The sequence below is a fragment of the Erithacus rubecula genome, assembly GCF_903797595.1.
Source record: "Erithacus rubecula genome assembly, contig: SUPER_W_unloc_7, whole genome shotgun sequence".
In the NCBI taxonomy this organism is placed as follows: domain Eukaryota; kingdom Metazoa; phylum Chordata; class Aves; order Passeriformes; family Muscicapidae; genus Erithacus; species Erithacus rubecula.
The window spans coordinates 319,006-338,819 of NW_027635497.1; the positions used below are offsets into that span (position 1 = coordinate 319,006).

The 19,814-nt window shown below is 47.4% G+C and overlaps 1 protein-coding gene across 3 annotated transcripts in view; it reads right to left on the reverse strand.

Annotated features, from left to right (window-relative positions):
* LOC306816718 (kinesin-like protein KIF2A) overlaps positions 1–19,472 on the reverse strand; it is a 142,466-nt gene extending 122,994 nt beyond the window's left edge. For 2 of the 3 annotated variants that reach the window (XM_079333150.1, XM_079333151.1), the window contains exon 1: positions 19,162–19,336. In XM_079333150.1, the coding sequence (XP_079189276.1) occupies positions 19,162–19,225 (64 nt within the window). In that variant the 5' untranslated portion in view covers positions 19,226–19,336. Of the gene's footprint in view, positions 1–19,161 lie in introns of all 3 variants that reach the window. The other variant, XM_079333149.1, reaches the window with a different exon arrangement.
* Positions 19,473–19,814: the final 342 nt, after the last annotated feature.

A 19,814-nucleotide genomic window follows, 5' to 3' on the forward strand; every position in this document is an offset into this window, starting at 1 on the left:
TAAGATAAATATGTAACTTGTAGCCAATGAACATTAATCCCTTTGTTTGCTAAATGTATAAATAGTGAAAAGTTTTGGTAGTTGTTATGCTGGCTTTGTGGATTTGCCATCCAGCACCCCTTTCTGCTCAGAACTGTAATAAATCAAATAGTTTGACTCTGTGTGTTGATTGGCCTCTTGCACACCAGGTGAAAGAACTTGTTTTGGGACAATAAACACAGGCAACAGACCATTATAGACAGTGGGTGAAAAGAGCAAAAATTAATCCACTGAACAGAAATAAAGGATAGATTCCCCTAAAGGGAAAAACACACAATACAAACTGTGTAGTCCTAGTAGCCATATACAGCTACAGACATTATTGCCAGTATGTAATGCTGTGTTAAACATGCTTGTGGAACAAACATGAGATTCTCTGAAGATCAGAACTTCAGCTCTTGTCAAAAGCTGTTGTAAGGAGGTAAGGGGAATGAGTCAGCATACCTCTGTCCATCTCTTCCAGTTGGTCCCTGGCTCCCTGTCCTTCTTCCTGTCCTGTGACCTTCCCCTGTGACCTTGTAACCTACCTAGAGTTCCCGTATACTGAACCCAGACCCCCTGTGTCCTTACCCCATTGGCTGCCATCCAAGGCCACTCCCATTACCCTCTCCTGAATCCCCCTCTCCCAGAGAGAATCTCCCACTTTCCTGCCACACCATCGCCATGGAATAAACCTGGGACCTAAAAGAGCCTCTTTTGTATCCTTTCTAAACCATGCAGATACTTTGTCTGATCCTAAGTAATTAGGAAAAAAAGACACAGTAATTTTTGCAGGTGGCGCCTGACAAGGGCTTGCTTTTAAGACTCTACTTGCCTGGAAGTCCCAGTTTTTTTGGACTTTAAAAGGCCGTTTGGCTGTTCATCTACCTCTGTGACTTCGGAGCTGCTTTTACCAGCCCCAAGCACAGGAGGACGGGACGGAGAACTCCTCTGAGGAACTAGGGGAGCCGTTTCTGGGTTAGAACTTTCGCTGAGTTACTGGTGGGACCGCACCTCGTCTGAGAGAGGTAAGTGAACCCCAATTTAGCCCCGAGGTACAGGGGGGTGTTTAGACAAGGTGGCTCCAGGCCCGTGGGGGGGGGTGTACCCCGCGGGGTGGTAGCAGCGGCGGCAGTTACAGTGCGGAGCAGGGAGCACATGCGCGGTGTTGCGCAACCCGCCGACATTACATGTGCTCAGCCAAGCTCTGCCTGGCGTGTGCTGCGTTATTGCTGTAAGCACAGGGGCGGGGAACTCCCTGAAGAGAATTTCCCCGGAAACGGCTGTGTGGCCATACCGGCAGCCACGTGTTGTAACAAAGCCCAGAACCCCCACACAGAAACATCACCTGGGTTTGCGACTAACTGATATTGTGTAACTTTTTTTGCGAAAGAAAGGGACTGTGCATTTTGTTTTTATAACATCGGAATGGGGGGGAAATTCTCTGCACAACAAAAGAGTATTATTTCTCAGCTTAAAGAAATGTTAGATGCACAGGATGTTGTAATTTCTAAGAAACAGATTGGAAAGTTTGTTAGCTGGTCGTCTCGAGAAGTTATAGAATTTGAAAAGCAAAATATCAATTAGGTTTTATTTTGGGACACTGTTGGAAATTTATTAACTTCTAAAATACAGAAAGGTGATACCACTGCTGCTTTATTTTTGCCTATATTTTTAAATATTCACAAACAATTATCACAATTAGAAAACAATGATCAACCACAGGAAAATTCTTTAAAGCCCTCTTTACCTAATTCGGAACCTTCTGTCCCTAAATTAAAAAGTAAATTAGAAATACCTCAAGAAACTACTAATTCTAAAGATCCCCCGAAATATACAGACTTAGAAACTTCTGAACAGCCTGCTACAAACTTGCCATTGTATCCATCTCGGTCAGCCTTGCCTTCTGAGCATACTAATTTAGAAAATCACCCTTCTCTAGTGCAGACAGAGAAACCTGTAGTACCTTCTTACAATATGCCTTTTTCTCCAAATAATCCATTTCTGCATCCAGCACCTATACCTCAGTATTTTTCTGGCTGTTTTAACCCATTTTTCCAACCTTGTAACCCTACACTGTCTCCTAATCCTTCTATTCACACCGGGAGGGAGGAGCCACACCCCGGAGCAGGAGCGAGAGGGGAAGCATGTGTCTCAGTTACACAGCCACAGACTGCAGAGGCACAGAATCAATTAACCCCTAACGTACCAGTTAACCCTAAACCTGACCGTATTTTGGATTCAGCCCCTGTTCATTATGTAGGTAAAAATAATGGTAAAAGAAGCTACCAATCATTATCATACCAAGACCGGAAGGAAATTTGCAAATTACAGCACCAGTTTGGGAGGCAAAGTGAAATATTTAAGGGCATTTTAAAAGCAACTTTTACATCAAATGAACTTGTTCCGCATGATTTAAAGGACCTTTTCAGGTGTTTGCTAACCCCAGCTGAATATGAATTATGGTCTAATATTTGGAAACGTTCCTTAAGCAGTCTTTTAATAGAGCTTCACCAAAATCCTGAACATTCCAAAGATTCTGATAATAATGAACTTACATTAAATCATTTATGTGGGGAGGGGGAAATACACTGCCCTGAAAAGCAAACTAGATTGTTGTCTAAATTTATTTTGGATAACGTTTGTGATGCTGCTGAAAAGGCCTTTATCAAATTGCCAACGGTTGAAGTAACTAGTAGTTATGTTAATATTAAACAATATTCTTCTGAGACTTTTTTAAGCTTTGTAGATCGCTTAAAGGCACAGGTGGAACAACAGGTGCATAATCCAACCATGCAGGCAGAACTGATTAGAGAATTAGCAGAGAAAAACGCCAATCAAGCTTGTCGGAGAGTTATCCTCAGTCTGCCACTATACCCAGAACCAACTCTAGCACAGATGATAGAAGCCTGTACCCACAGAGCAGAGATGTTCAGTACTCCAGAGAGGACCCCGAGTCCAGCACCACCTGAGCCTTCAGCACCTGAACCACCACAGATGAAGAAGCCGCAGATGTCATCAGAGCAGCTGAAAAACATCACCTGTTTCCAGTGTCAGCAGCAAGGACATATTGCTAGAGACTGTCCTCAGGACAGGAAACAGAAGAAATTCAACAAACAAAAAAACTAGAATTGAGGCGCGGGCCTTCTATAAACACCATAACGCGCCAGGATATAAATTCTGCAGGCTATACTCTAGCAAAAGACTCTCCCTTAAAAATAAAGGGGGAGGAGGGGATGGACAATGTGGGTATAACAGATAATGTAAATGTTAAATGTTCTCTTGACCAAGTCAGGCAGTCTTGTGGCCGTGTTAGGCTCCAGACTACCAAAGGTTTTCATTTCAGATCTGCTGAGTGGACTATCATCCTGGTGGACGTTTCGAGCCCCGTAATTGATAGGATGGTTTGCCACACAGAGCATGAGTATTTTGTTGTGGGAGACACAGCACACACACCTTTAGAACTTGTGATAGCACCTATGATCATAAAGGGAAAAATATCCAGTGTTATCATATTAGCACGATGCTCTCAGCGACCTTTCTATTTGCGTGAGGGGAAAATTCTGGCCCAAGCTTTTCCTATTCCAGCAGATATCACAGCAGATGATAAGTCACCAGAGGTTTACTGGGCAGAGACGGTACGTGAAGAAAAGCCTTCCCTAGCATGCAACCTGACACATAAATCAGACCATCTACATGTGCAAGGTGTTCTGGACACAGGCTCAGATGTAACCATTATACCTGAAAGGATGTGGCCTTCACAGTGGGAATTGCAGCCTGTGGCTGGGCAAATTCAGGGTATAGGAGGAGTTAAATTGGCTAAAATAGCAAAAAGCATTGTGCAGATTGAGGGACCAGACGGCAAATTGGCCAGTGTTCATCCGTTTGTGATTGATTACAAGTGTCCCTTGTGGGGAAGAGATACCATGTCACAATGGGGAATTAAAATGATAATTCCAAAAACTCCTCAGGATTTTTAGAAGCGGCCACTGTGCAGTGCCGGGTCCAGAAGCTAACATGGCTAAATGATACACCTATCTGGACCACTCAGTGGCCATTAAGAAAAGAAAGGTTACAGGCACTGGAAAAACTTGTAGAGGAGCAATTAGCAAAAAATCACATAGAAGAAACAACAAGCCCCTGGAATTCTCCAGTCTTTGTAATAAAAAAACTAGGAAAAGAAAAATGGAGATTATTACATGACCTCAGGGAAATAAATAAAGTAATTCAAGACATGGGATCTCCCCAACCTGGGATGCCTTCTCCAACTATGTTACCTAGAGATTGGCAATTGGCAGTATTAGACATTAAAGATTGTTTTTTCCAAATCCCATTACACCCTGAAGATGCTCCCAGGTTTGCATTCTCAGTACCATCATTGAACAGAGAGGCTCCAATGAAGAGATACCACTGGAAAGTGCTTCCACAGGGCATGAAGGGCAGTCCTGCTATTTGCCAGTGGTATGTAGCTTCATTGTTGTCTCCTGTGCGTGCACAGACAAAAGAAGCAATAATCCTACATTATATGGATGATGTCCTGGTGTGTGCTCCTGATAACTTCATACTCCAAAACACGCTTGACCTAGTAGTTAAAGTTTTAACCTCTGCTGGATTTCAATTACAGGATGACAAGGTTCAAAGGATGCCACCTTGGAAGTATCTGGGCCTAGAGATCACTGCCAGGACCATTGTTCCACAGAAATTAGAAATTAATTGTAATCCCAAAACTCTAGCAGATCTCCACTCTTTGTGTGGTTCATTGAACTGGGTAAGACCTTGGTTAGGCCTCACTACTGAGGACCTACAACCCCTTTTTAATTTATTGAAAGGGGAGAGAGAGCTGGTTTCTCCCAGGGAACTGACACCTGAGGCAAAAGCTGCAATTGAAAAGGTACAGAAAGCTCTGTCTGAGAGGCAGGCTCACTGCTATCAGCCTGAACTGCCTTTCAATTTCATTGTTTTGGGGAAACTGCCACACTTACATGGTTTAATATTTCAGTGGATTGAGGGGCAGAGGGACTCACTCCTAATCATAGAATGGGTCTTCCTCTCCCACCAAAGATCCAAAAATATTACACAACCACAGGAGCTTATGGCTCAGTTGATTCAAAAAGCAAGAATGAGGCTGCGTGAACTGTCTGGTTGTGATTTCACATGCATACACCTGCCAGTTAAACTTTCTGGGGAGGGAAAGAATTCTCCTGAAAGGCTGACAAAAGAGATGTTTGAACATCTGCTACAAAGCAATGCCAGCCTCCAGATATCTCTGGATAGCTACAGTGGACAGATATCTGTTCACAGTCCAGCACATAAGTTGTTTAATGAGGAATTCCACCTCATCCCTCGTGAGAAGAGGAGCAGGAGACCGCTCAAGGCACTCACAGTGTTCACAGATGCATCGGGGGCCTCTCATAAGTTAGTGATGACTTGGAGAAACCCACAGACTCAGCATTGGGAAGCTGATGTTGAGTTTGTGGAGGGGTCACCCCAAATTGCAGAACTGGCTGCAGCTGTGAAAGCCTTTGAGAAGTTCTCAGAGCCTCTTAATCTGGAAACAGATTCAGCTTATGTTGCTGGGGTAGTGTCTAGAGCGGAGCAGGCAGTGCTTAAAGACATTGATAATGAGCAGCTCTTTAGGCTGCTGTCAAAACTAATCTATTTGGTTTCACACAGAGAGCATCCCTTCTATGTGATGCATGTGAGGTCACACATGGTGAGATCACAGAAGAGAACCATATGGCAGACACTCTTGCAGCTCCAGCTGAAAAGGCACACCTTCCTGACATCTTCCAACAGGCAAAGCTGAGCCACCAGCAATATCACCAGAATGTACCAGGTTTGGTCCGTCAGTTCCAGCTAACACGGAGTCAGGCTAGAGCCATTGTGGCCACCTGTCCCAGCTGCCAGCTCCAGGCCATACCATCGCTGGGTACAGGGGTTAACCCTCGGGGCCTTGGCAGCTGTGAGGTGTGGCAAACAGACATCACACACATTCCTAGCTTTGGACGCCTCAAATATGTTCATGTGAGTATTGACACATATTCAGGTGCAGTTTATGCCTCAGCTCACGCAGGGGAAAAGGCAGCACATGCAAAACAACACCTAGTACAAGCCTTCTCAGTTCTGGGGATCCCTAGAGAAATAAAAACAGATAATGGCCCAGCATACATATCCAAGGAGTTCCTGGAATTCACTCAGCAGTGGGGAGTATATCATAAAACAGGCATCCCATACTCCCCTACAGGCCAAGCTGTGATCTAGTGCACACACCAGACACTCAAACAAGTTCTAGCTAGGCGAAGCAGTTCAACTGTGGGGATGTCTCCCCAGCAAAAGCTCTGTAAAGCTCTGTACACAATCAATTTCTTGAATTGTTCATTTGAAAATATGAGTCCTCCTGTGGTTCTTCATTTTAACAGCAGTAAACAGTTTAAATTGTCTCAGCATCCACCAGTGCTGATTAGGGATCCAGAAACATGGAAAACCAAGGGTCCCTATGAGCTAATAACCTGGGGAAGGGGTTATGCATGTGTATCCACTCCCTCAGGCCCTCGGTGGATTCCCCAAAAGTGGGTTAAACCTTTTGTTCCCAAAACTCCAGCGACAGCAGAAGAGGATGAGAAGCAAGTAACAGTTGCTTCGAAAAGAAGACGCCGCAGAGGAAAAGAAAACAAAAATTTCATGAAGGAATATCCTTCAACACAAAGAGACTTATAACATGTTTTAAAATGTTTGTTTTCCCTTTTAGAAAAAAGCTACCCTCCAGTTAACCCTGTGAAGAACCTCATCCAAGTTGTCTTCTTGTTAACACTGAGCAGTTCAGCAGCTGCATGGATTGTCCCTCAGCCACGTCAAAACATCTGGGTAACCCTGGCACAGACACTCAAACAGGAAAACATATGCCTGTCCACAGCAGCAGCAACAGACCCTATGTCCACCTGCCTGGTAGGAGTCCCACTGAAAGTTAGTGAGTATTCAGGCAGCTTTGACATACACATGCCTAATTAAACACCTGAATTATTCACTATATCACCTAAGCAGTCAGCACAGATCAAAGGTAATCCTTTAAAGGAGCTGCTGCCAAAATTGCCCAAAGCAGCCCAGGAACCCCAAGAGTTAGAGCTGCTTGGTTCCTACCCAGCAACATACTGCATTCATTTTAGCGATTATCCAACACTCACTGACACTGAAGGCTTTCATCTCATCCAACAATTTTGTTAAGAATTTATGGCCACCAAGTGGTGTACTAGTATAAGCCATATTCCGGCTAAAGATCCAGTTCACTCAAGTCCCAAAATTCTACCTAAGGGATTGTTTTTAATTTGTGGGGACCGGGCATGGGCTGGAATTCCTTCTAATCTCCTAGGGGGACCATGTACTATAGGGCGGTTGTCCTTGTTAGCACCCAACAAAACCTTAATTAGTGACTGGACACACAAAAGTAAATCAGGTACTAAAATACAAAAGAGAAGTGCTGGAAATCTGGACCCAAATTGTGATGCAGAAATTTTCCATTGGGCTAAATCAAAAAGAACAGCTGTGTCTGTATTCCTTCCATGGGTTGCAGCAGCTAAGGCTCTGGGTGAATTAGGTCACCTGGAGTGTTGGGAGGTTAAACAGGCAAATTTAACTTCAACTGCCATTAGCTCCCTCCTAGAAGATGAAGAAGTAACCAGGCAGGCAACACTCCAAAATCGTGCTGCTATAGATTTCCTCCTATTGCTACATGGACATGAATGCCAGGAATTTGAAGGACTCTGCTGCATGAACCTGACTTCAAAAGCTCCTAATGTCCACGCTGCGCCTCAAGATATGAACCACCTGATTGGACAAGTGAAGCAGGAATCAGAAGATTGGTTTAATGAACTGTTCAAGGGCTGGGGGTTTTCTGGGTGGTGGACTTCTATAGTCAAAACCATTATGTTGTTCATTATTATTCTTTTCCTTGTAGTAATGGCATTTGGGATCTTATGTCATTTAATTTTTAAGGCCATTAATGGTATCATTCCTTCTACCTCAGTAGACAATCATATAGAGATGACAAATATAGAACAATCTAACCCTCCTTCTTATTACAAATGGTGGGCAAAAAAAATAATTCGGATTAGAATTAGTTTAATATCACCCCCTACTTAAAAAAAACAAAAAACGGGGAGACGTTGTAATGAGGTAAGGGGAATGATTCAGCATACCTCTGTCCATCTCTTCCGGTTGGTCCCTGGCTCCCTGTCCTTCTTCCTGTCCTGTGACCTTCCGCTGTGGCATTGTAACCTACCTAGAGTTCCCGTAAACTGAACCCAGACCCCCTGTGTCCTTACCCAATGGCTGCCATCCAAGGCAACTCCCATTACCCTCTCCTGAATACCCCTCTCCTGGAGAATCTCCCTCTTTCCTGCCATAATGTTCAGGGTTGAGTGTTTTTCTGTTACTGTGTCAATTGTAAGAATTTTTCCCATTATCATGCCAATGGAGCTGGTCGGGTTACACCCAGGGTCGCTGATGAGTCCAGACAAAGGTGTGGGTGGGGACGGCCCCCGGAGGGGCCTCTGAGGTTTCCGGGAGGGCACTCGCGTTTCCGGCGAGCTGGGAGGAGGACGCCTGGGATCGTTCAGCCACGCGGCCGAGCACAGCAGAGCCAGACCCTCTGTGATCACCTGCCCTGCATCTGCCCCGTTCCAGCCTCCTGCCTCTGCGGACACAGCTGATCCCCCGGACACACACGGAGCCGCCGCCCTCGGTGAGGGTGAGCCCATTCCCGCCCGAGACCGGCATGGCCGCTGCTGCCCCTCCCCCCTCCCTCCTGCCTTCGTTCCCGTCTGCCCTCTGGCAAATCCGGGCTCTGGACTAAGTACAGAGACAGCGTGCTTGCATCTAAAGGGACTGACACCGAGTTATCTATTTCGTTCTGTTAGCAATTTTAACTGTTATTGTTTTCTGTTTGTATAGTTAGATATATTAGTAAAAGAGCTGTTATTCCCACCCCCCCCCCCTTATCTCTGCCTCAGAGTCCTTGATTCAAACAATCGTAATACTTGGGGGAGGGGAGTGGAACCAAAGTCTCTATTCCAAAAAGGGAAACTTCTGCCCCTACTGGCAGACACCTGTCCTTTCAAACCAGGACAGATTTTGGCGCCCAGACGTGGAGCAGAGGGCACTGAGTTGAGAGTTAAGACAGGAATAACAGCTCTCTTAACTGGCAATATGTTGTCTGGTTTAATCTGGTTTGTGTTCCATGTGGTCACAGCCATCTCCCTCCCATTTGTAAGCCCTTTTTTGAATTTGGGCCCCCTCACCAAGGTTGCTGCGGTTATTGTTTGATTAGTTTGGTGTATTGATTATGTCAGGAATTCATGGGTTTTTAATTTTTTCTGGGAAGCGGTTGCATGGATCCGGAGCTATCGTACTCTAACTGCATGTTTCTGGGGCTATTTCAGTAATGGTACTTACTGTGAGGTAACGAGTGCAAGGGAAATTTTTTCCCAACCCATCACCCAGTTTTTTGAGGCTACCCCACCGGTTCTCAAGGATTTCAGATCTGTTTTAATTGCCACTGTTATTATACAGTGGCTGGTGTTGCTGATTGGCCTGTTTTACTTAGCATTCAGAAACAAGGGAATATTGGTTTGGATGACAACTCTGATACCTGCCCCAGGGACTAGGGATGATGCCCCACAGCCCACTGCAGAAATGAGCCATCCAGAGTGGGTGGGGGTTCTAGTGAAGGATATAGGCCAAATGCTGAAAGAGCATAGCCAGATGATGAAGAAGTATTTTTCTCCAGCTGGTGAGAAACCCTCCCCCTGCCCTAAAGAGGGAGAGTCAGATGGTGCTGCAGTGGAAGCCGTAGATGTCGTATCTGTCCAGGTTCCAGGTGGATCACAGGAGCAGCCACAGCCAGCAGCAATTGCTCCTGTGGAAACTAGGAAATCTAAGATTAAAACGAGGCACCTAGATAATGGGGATCAGCAAGGAGGGTCCTCACAACCAGCAAGGGAGCCAGAGGTTGAGATTGTCACCGAGTCCCTCTCATACGATAGTCTCCGTAACCTGCGTAAAGACATTGCTCGGCGGGGCCGTGAGCCTTTTACAACTTGGTTACTCCGGGTCTGGGACCTTACGGGAACAGGTGTTCAACTGGATGGAACTGAGGCCAGGAATTTGGGATCCTTGGCCCAGGATTCAGGTGTGGACCAGATATTCATAAAGGAGCAAGGCCTCCTTTCCCTCTGGGACCGGCTTTTAATAAGTGTGGGAGAGAAGTTTGTACACAGAGAGGGAATGCAGAAGCACCACCGTAGGATGCGCTGGAAGACCCTTGAGGAAGGAATCCAGCAGCTGAGAGAGACAGCAGTATTAGAGGTACTCTTTGGAAGGGATGGACAGCATGACAATGACCCTGACAAGGTCAAGTGCACAGGGCAGATGTTATGGAATCTGGCAACCTTGGGTCCATCTCAATATACCACCTACATAGCAATGATTAATGCCGATAACAGTCCAGAGACAGTGTGTTTTGTTGCCAACAAACTCAGAAATTTCGAGAGCATGATGAATGGCCCAATGCAGGCTAATGTCTCTGCTGTGGCCAGGGACCTCCAACAGGTCGAAGATAGGATGAGGGATATGAGGGAGGAGATGATAGAGAGAATTGAGGAGGTGAGGAAGATCAGCGTAGCAACAGTACGAGTCACAGGCCCCCAAGTCAGAGCTTCACGTCCCCCAGCTAGGGAGAGAGGGTACACCTCATGAGCTGACCTGTGGTTTTTCCTGCGAGACCATGGGGAAGACATGGGAAAATGGGATGGGAAACCCACTTCTGTCCTGGCAGCACGGGTGCGTCAGCTCAGGGAGGGAAATGCTAACCGAGGGAACAGCACTAAAATGAAGGTAGCCTCAACCTCCCACAAGCAAGGTGCAGGGTATTACAGCAAGGAGGATGATCTGTCAGATCCCCTGGAAGGAACCTCCACTATGTATGCCCAGGAAAGAAATAATAACCAGGGCTAGAGGGCCCCTGCCTCTAGCCAGGGAGAGGCATGGGATGACAGGATCTATTGGATAGTGTGGGTGTGATGGCCTGGCACATCAACGCCACAGAAACATAAAGTGTTAGTTGATACTGGTTCACAATGCACCCTGATACCATCAGAACATGTGGGGAAGGTACCTGTTTCCATTGTTGGTGTGACAGGGAGATCACAGGAATTCACTTTGCTGGAAGCTGAGATTAGCCTGAGAAGGAAGGGGTGGCAGAAACATCCAATTGTAACTGGCCCAGGGGCACCGTGCATTCTAGGCATAGACTTCCTCAGGAACGGTTACTACAAAGACCCAAAGGGGTTCAGGTGGGCTTTTGGAATAGCAGCTGTAGCGACAGAGAGAATTAAGCAGTTCAACACCTTACCTGGACTGTCAGAAAACCCCTCTGCAGTAGGACTCCTGAAAGTGACTGAGCAACAGGTGCCAATTGCCACCATGACAGTGCACCTCCGGCAGTACCGGACAAATCGAGATGCTGTGATCCCCATTCATAAGATGATCCGTGATCTAGAGAGCCAAGGGGTGGTCAGCAAGAGCCACTCACCCTTCAACAGTCCTATCTGGCCTGTGCAGAAATCTGATGGAGAATGGAGACTGACTGTGGACTATTGGGCATTGAATGAGGTGACTCCGCCGCTGAGCCCTGCTGTGCCGGACATGCTTGAACTCCAGTACGACCTGCAGTCCAAGACAGCAAGGTGGTATGCCACCATTGACATTGCAAATGCCTTCTTCTCCATTCCTTTGGCAGCAGAGTGCAGGCCTCAGTTTCCTTTTACCTGGAGAGGCATGCGGTACACCTGGAACCGACTGCCCCAGGGGTGGAAACACAGCCCCACCATCTGCCAAGGACTGATCCAGGCTGCACTGGAGAATGGTGACGCTCCAGAACATTTGCAGTACATCGATGACATCATTGTGTGGGGGAACACAGCAATGGAGGTATTTGAGAAAGGAGAGAAGATCATCCAGATTTTGCTTGGAGCCGGTTTCGCCATTAAAAAGAGCAAAGTCAAAGGAGCTGCCCGAGAGATCCAGTTCCTGGGAGTGAAGTGGCAGGATGGACGGCGCCAGATCCCCACTGAGGTCATCAATAAGATCACTGCAATGTCTCCACCAAAAAGCAAGAAGTAAACACAAGCTTTCCTAGGTGCCAGAGGCATTTGGAGAATGCATATCCTGGAGTACAGTCAGATTGTGAGCCCTCTCTACCTGGTCACTCACAAGAAGAACGATTTCCATTGGGGCCCCGAACAACAGCAAGCCTTTGCCCAAATCAAACAGGAGATTGCTCATACAGTAGCCCTTGGCCCAGTCAGGACAGGACCAGAGGTAAAGAATGTGCTTTACTCTGCAGCTGGGAACCATGGTCTGTCCTGGAGCCTTTGGCAGAAAGTGCCTGGTGAGACACGAGGCCGACCCCTGGGATTCTGGAGCAGAAGTTACAAAGGGTCAGAAGCCAATTACACTCCCACAGAGAAGGAAATCTTGGCTGCCTATGAGGGATTTCAAGCTGCCTCAGAGGTGATTGGCACAGAAGCACAGCTTCTCCTGGCACCCCGACTGCCAGTGCTGGCGTGGATGTTCAAAGGAAAGGTTCCCTCTACCCACCATGCCACCGATGCCACATGGAGCAAGTGGATTGCCCTCATCACGCAGCGCGCCCGTATTGGCAACCCGAATCGCCCTGGGATTTTGGAGATAATTACAAACTGGCCAGAAGGTGAAGATTTTGGTCTCGCTGATGAAGACGAGCAGAAGCAAGTGACCCGGGCTGAAGAAGCTCCACCGCACAACTAGCTGCCAGCAGATGAAACACGCTACGCCCTTTTCACCGACGGTTCCTGCCGCATTGTGGGGATGAACCGGATGTGGAAAGCTGCCGTATGGAGCCCCACACGACAGGTTGCACAAGCTACCGAAGGAGAAGGTGGATTGAGTCAACTTGCTGAACTCAAAGCTGTTCAGCTGGCCTTGGACATTGCTGAGAGAGAGAAATGGCCAAAGCTCTACCTTTAAACTGATTCGTGGATGGTAGCCAATAATCTGTGGGGTTGGCTGGAAAGGTGGAAAAAAGCTGACTGGCAACGTAGAGGAAAACCAATCTGGGCTGCTGATGAGTGGAAAGACATTGCCACTCGGGTAGACAAGCTACCTGTGAAAGTCCGTCATGTGTATGCCCATGTTCCCAAGAGTCGGGCTAATGAAGAACATAGGCACAACGAGCAGGTAGATCAGGCTGCACAGATAGAGGTCTCAAAGATAGACTTAGATTGGGAACACAAGGGGGAACTGTTCCTGGCTCGATGGGCCCACGATGCCTCAGGCCATCAGGGCAGAGACGCCACCTATAAGTGGGCACGAGACCGAGGGGTGGATCTAACCATGGACAGCATGTCTCAGGTTATTCATGACTGTGACACTTGCGCTGCCATCAAGCAGACCAAGCGGGTGAAGCCCCTCTGGCATGGGGGGTGATGGTCCAAATATAAGTATGGAGAGGCTTGGCAGATTGACTATATCACACTGCCTCAGACCCGCCAAGGCAGCGCTACGTGCTGACCATGGTGGAAGCCACCACCGGATGGTTGGAGACCTACCCTGTGCCCCACGCCACTGCTCGGAATACCATCCGGGGTCTGGAAAAGCAAGTTTTCTGAAGGCATGGCACCCCTGAGAGAACTGAGTCAGACAACGGGACTCATTTCAAAAATAGCCTTATAAACACCTGGGCTAAAGAACATGGCATCGAGTGGGTGTACCATATTCCCTACCATGCACCAGCGGCTGGGAAAGTCGAACGGTGCAATGGTCTGCTTAATACCACCTTAAAGGCACTGGGTGGGGGGACTTTCAAGAATTGGGAGATCAATCTACCAAAGGCCACATGGTTAATGAATACCCGAGGTTCCACTAACTGAGCAGGCCCTACCCAATCAGAGCCCTTGGGAGCACCAGATGGAGATAAGGCTCCCAGTACACCTGAGAGGCATGTTAGGAAAAACTGTCTGGGTGAACTCTGCTTCCAGCAAAGACAATCCTGTTCGTGGGGTGGTTTTCGCTCAAGGACCAGGTTGCACTTGGTGGGTGATGCAAAAGGATGGAGAGACCCGATGCATACCCCAAGGGGACCTTGTTCTAGGGTGAACTATCTATGATACTGTGCCTGTAACTGCATGTATGTATATAATTTAAAGGTTTCAATATGATGTAGCATGTTGGCATGGAAAAAATTCAGGGTGGATAATGTTGGGGGTTGAGTGTTTTTCTATTACTGTGTCAATTGAAAGAATTTTTTCCCATTATCATGCCAATGGAGCTGGCCAGGTTACACCCAGGATCTCTGATGACTCTAGACAAAAGGGGTCGGTGGGAACGGTTCCCGGAGGGGCCTCTGAGGCTTCCGGATTGGGGGGGTGGGGGGGGTGTGTTACTCGTGTTTCCGGCCGAGCCGGGAGGAGGACGCCCGGATCTTCAGCCCATGCGGCCGAGCACAGGAGAGCCAGACCCTCTGTGATCACCTGCCCTGCATCTGCCCCGTTCCAGCCTCCTGCCTCTGCGGACACAGCTGATCACCCAGACACAAACGGGGAGCGAGGAGCCGCCGCTCCAGCCCGTTCCCACCCGAGACTGGTGTGGCCGCTGCCGCCTCCTCCTGCCTGCGTTCCCACCTGCCTTCGGCAGCTCCGGGCTGGGACCAAGCACACAGACTGCGTGCTTGCATCTAAAGGAACTGACACCGAATTATCTATTCTGTTCTGTTAGCAATTTTAACAACTGCTGTTGTTTTCTGCTTGTACAGTTAGATATATTAGTAAAAGAGCTGTTATTCCCACCCCCTTATCTCTGCCTCAGAGTCTTTGATTCAAACAATTATAATACTTGGGGGAAGTGGAACCAAAGTCTCTATTTCAAAAGTAAACTTCTGCCCTTACTGGCAGACACCTGTCCTTTCAAACCAGGACATCATCCTAGGGTAGTTGGTATGATACACAGTCCTGATTCTACCTAGAATGTAGTTTTGGGTAGAGCACATTCAGGTAGCTCACGGTTACTGAACAAGATCATACTTTTCACCTTGACCTTGTCCATGCATTTCCTATACACTGATAGTGTTGAGCTTGCAGATCCCTCTGAGTCATTTGAGCTCACTAATCCTGTAGAAAACTAGCACATCCAAAAGTTTTCTACTGTGTTTAATGTATCAAATTATCAAGTAATGTATTAAATTAGAGAAAAAAAACCCCAAACATTGTTATGTTGGTTTTGGGTGGGGTAGAATTTGTTTTCTTCCCAGGGGCTGGTATGGGGTTATGTTTTGGACTTCTGCTGAACACAAGGTTGATAATATAAATGTGGGGTCAAGGCTTACACAGAGCCAAGGTCTTTGCTGCTTTTTGTACTGCCGTGCTAGGGAAAGGGCTGGGGGGTGCATGGGATGTTGGGAGGAGACAGCTGACCCCAACTGACCAAAAGGATATTCTAGACCATATGACATAATGCTCAGTATATACAATGACGGAAAGAAGGAGGAGGAGGAGATTTGAAGTTATGGCATTTCTCTTCCCAAATAACTGTTATATGTGATGTATTCCTGCTTTCCTGGAGATGGCTGAACACCTGCCTGCTCATGGGAAGTGGTGAATTAATTCCTTGGTTTCCTTGTTTTTGGGGGTTGGGTTTTCTTTTCCTTGTTACCTGTGGAATTTTTCCCATTGAGTTGCTAAGAATCACTGATGGCTGGGTACTTGAGAGGGAACTCCTCAGATTTTTTGGGAGATTGTCTCAGAGGAACAGAGACACCTCGACATTAGAAGCAGGTAAAAGGAGAGCAGGAGGCAGTTGCTAGTTCTCTTGCTCGCTCTTGGCTTTGGAGGACGGTCGGTGCTACCACCACCATAAATCATCCGGGAGCTGCCTCTTCTGCTGCTGGGCCCCCGCATCCCTGCCCTGCCGAGACGTCCACCCGCTTCAGCTTGCTGTTTTCAAGATTCCTGCTGGAGCACCAGGACCAACTGCCCCAGAATTCATGAAGCAAAGCCTCTCTTTTCCATCCCTTCCTGTCTCGGACATAGCCGCCATTATCGCATTCTCCCCGAGCTCATGCCACAGCTCCCTCTGTAGCCACGCGGGGATCATCACACTTGCCTCGTCCACCAGGACCCTTAATACGACTTATTCAACATGTGATCAAGGGGATGCAGGTTATAGCCATGCCTACTGACCCAGAGATGGCTACAAAAGGACAGAAATTGATGTCATTGCAAATAATTGCAAAACCAAAAAGGACACAAGAACAAGAAATTAAGACAATGATAGCTAAAGTTTGTAAAGACAATTACTAAAAATAAAAGAGGAGGGATTGAAAGGAATGTTACATTTGTCTTTACAAACAAATTGTAGATCTGTTGGTAGGTAAAGTTAGCATCTAGAGATAAAAGAAACAATGGGAGGGATTACACTGATTGATGAATGGAAAAAGAGATTTGCCTTTACAAACAAACTGTAGGTTTGCTGGTAAATAAAATTGGGTAACAGAAGATGAAAGAAGCAACGGGGAGGGGGAAAACTGAATTCTACAAGAATTAAAAATTAAAAGGGAGGGTTATACATTAGAGGGGAATGTCAGGTGTCAGGCGTTCCGGGAAGTCTGTGCCTCTCGAGTACCTCAGCCAATGGGGAAAGAGAGAGGGAAAAGCGGATGGGAAATTAGGATAAAAAGGGAGGCTGCGTCCTCCAAAAATTCGAGAGATCCCAGGGGAATGCCCCATGGCCTCTCCCTTTATTCGAATAAAGCAAAAAGGACTCCTCTGTCTCCTTTTTGGACATAAACCTCTGGTGTTTGTGGATTCATTTCCCTTACATCTCCCTGATCCTACTGGGGGGAGAGTAAGCAAGTGGCTGCATGGGGCTTGGTGCCTGGCTGGGGTTAAACCATGACACCTGGCCACACTGGATGGGAGAGTTTGTAGAAACAACACAGCTGACAGGCAACAAGACCCTCCTCCTGTCAGAAGCAGATGGATCAATCTCGATTGCCTGTGCAACCACAGTTCAGGTCAGAAATCTACCTTCTGAAAGGCAATGAACCTAAATGCAATCTAGTGCTGTCTGTCCATTGATATATTTCTTAAAATGCTCCCTTCCACATACCCAGGATGGTTCCTCCTACAGTTTATTGGAAAGAGAATGACAGAACAGAGGAGTAGTCAGAGTCATAACGGAGCATCTCCTCCTCCAGTCCCAATGAAAAACAAGTAAACCTCACAGTAATCAGGACTCGCTAACTCTGGTATGACACTGCAGTCTGGTTGCTCACAAGGGCCAAATTAATACAAATGCTCAAAATTCTATAGTTTGAGCAACTGTTGTGAAAGCATCTCCCTACTATATTACTGATGCATAATATATTTAATGTGCTTAATCACATATGTAAGTGATACAGCAAAATATGTAAACCATTAACAGTACTGAAAATAAGGACTGAAGGACTGTTATGTTCAAGAGTTACTGTCCTCACTTCTGACATTATGGACAGCAGAACCTGGGGGGAAGGGGGGGAAAGAAGCAAAGCTTTCTCATGCCTTATTTTCCAAAGACATACAAAACAGTAACATTTATTAGAAGTTCACACAAGCCTCAGAAAAAATTTTAGAAGTTGCTACAGTGAGGTTTTCTGAAACCTCTGTCAGATCTGCAGGAGTTACATAAATAACTGCCAGACCAATCAGATCCTTCATGTGACATACAAGCCATTAAGCACAAATTAAGGGCTGAGGTTTAATATAGTGTCCAGGTAACGCTGACTGTTATTTTATTGTAGTGTTGAACTGCAGTATGGGACATGAGTAAACAAGCTGCATAAAGCTTCTTGCATACGTGTTTCCTGTCTTACAACCATGCTAACTTCAGTGCCTTTGACCTCCAGGTTTTTCTTCCCTTAAAAACATCTGCTTATTCTTTAGCAAGCTCCTGAATCCAGGAGAGGAGGAAAAAAAAAAAATAACGAAAGCAAAAAAAGAAAATAAAAAAGGACTTTCCAGAAAATCCCAGCAGAACCCCACCCCTGTTTAGTAGGTGTCATAGATCTCACAGAGGCATTCCCTCCCCTCTTGTGTTGCAGTCAGTCCCAAATGTGAAGAACAAGTCGGCCTTCTTCACGGACAAGCTCTACAACAGATTACATATTCACACTCAAATTGAAGACCTGAAGTCACAAATGACTTATTGATTCAGTCAGTGAACTTCCCATTTCAGTTCTCATTCTGGACGAATATGATTAATTAGTACCCTAAACCTAACACACACACTTCCTTTATTCATGTGTATTTTAGTCAGCAAGAGATACTGGGCAAGATGAGAAACACTGGCTCCCCAACAGAGAAAAAACAACTCATGGGCATAAATAGAAAATACTCTGCGTATTTTAATCATAAGGAACAACTGGGATAATAATAACAAGCTTTTTTGTCAAATGATGAAAGCATCCAAAGGCATTTCTGCCAGAGCATACTGTTGTCATTTTTTTCAGAACACTGCTCAAATGCCAAAGCAAACAAGAAGTCGTTACTTTGCATTGAAAGCCTTTCCTCCTTCCATCACCTCATCCCCTCCCACCTACCCGCCAAAACCTCTCCCCATGCTTTCCTCCCACCTACACCCCTCTTTCCCCCAAATCACCTCAACCCCATCCACAGCTACTCCGCACGTCTCATAACTCACCCCAAACTCGCCCCGTTTTCTTCTCCCCCATGAGCCCATTCCATCACTGCTTCATCCCTCTCGCACCCCCCTTCTCTCCCCCATTTCAGACCCTTAAACCACCGCCGCGCTCCCCGTCGCCTGCCCGGACTGCTGCAGCCTCCCCGCCCCCAGCTATAGCCGCCGCCGCCGCTCACGCTCCACGCAACCGCCCTCCACCGCCAAGCGCCAGCACTCTCCTGACAACCGCAGCGCGCTCCAGGCCCAGCCACTTCTTAGCCCCGCGCACACAATGGGCCTCGCGGGCAACCTCCTCCTCTCCCCCCCGCGCCACGCACCGGGGCGACGGCACTCGGCCACTTCGTCGAACTGGCCCTCTCCCGCCGCCCCTGCCCCACTGACCATCGCTGCGCTTGATCTCCACGTAGATCCCTATCTGAACCTTGCTGAAGTTGGCCGCTGCCATCGCTTCATGGGGCAAACGGGGATATCGGAGGCTCTGCCGGACAGCGCAAAGCGGGCAGTAAGGGCGCGCACAGCAACGACGGCGGCGGCTTCGAGAGGGCAGGAAGGCGGAAGACGGAAGGCGGAAAGTGGGGGGGTGGGCGGAGAAAAAGAGTAAAGGCACCGGCCGGATATAACAAACACTGGTAGTTGCAGCGCCTGTGCAGCTCACCGCGCCATCGCGACAGGCCCAGCTCACGGAGAAGGGCGGGGGCAGACGCTGTGCCGCGGTTTGTCCTCCGCCCTTCACGGCACCTGGGCGGGGCTGGCACAAGATGGGCGCCCCCACTCCCTAGGGGCTGCCTTCCTGCTCGCTTCAGCCTGGGCCAGATGTTCGTCCAAGCTGCGAGCCGCCTGTGTGACCCTCGCCTCTTGGCCTTGTCGCTGACTTAAAAACACACGTGCGCCTACTTGGCACCAGATGGTGACTGAGCTGCCTTGAAGTTTTAATGCAATAGCTATATCTGCCTAATATCTGTTCATAAGGCTCCCGTGTGCCTAGTAAACCAGCTTAGATGCATGCTTTGTACTTGCTCCCCAATGTCAGGAAA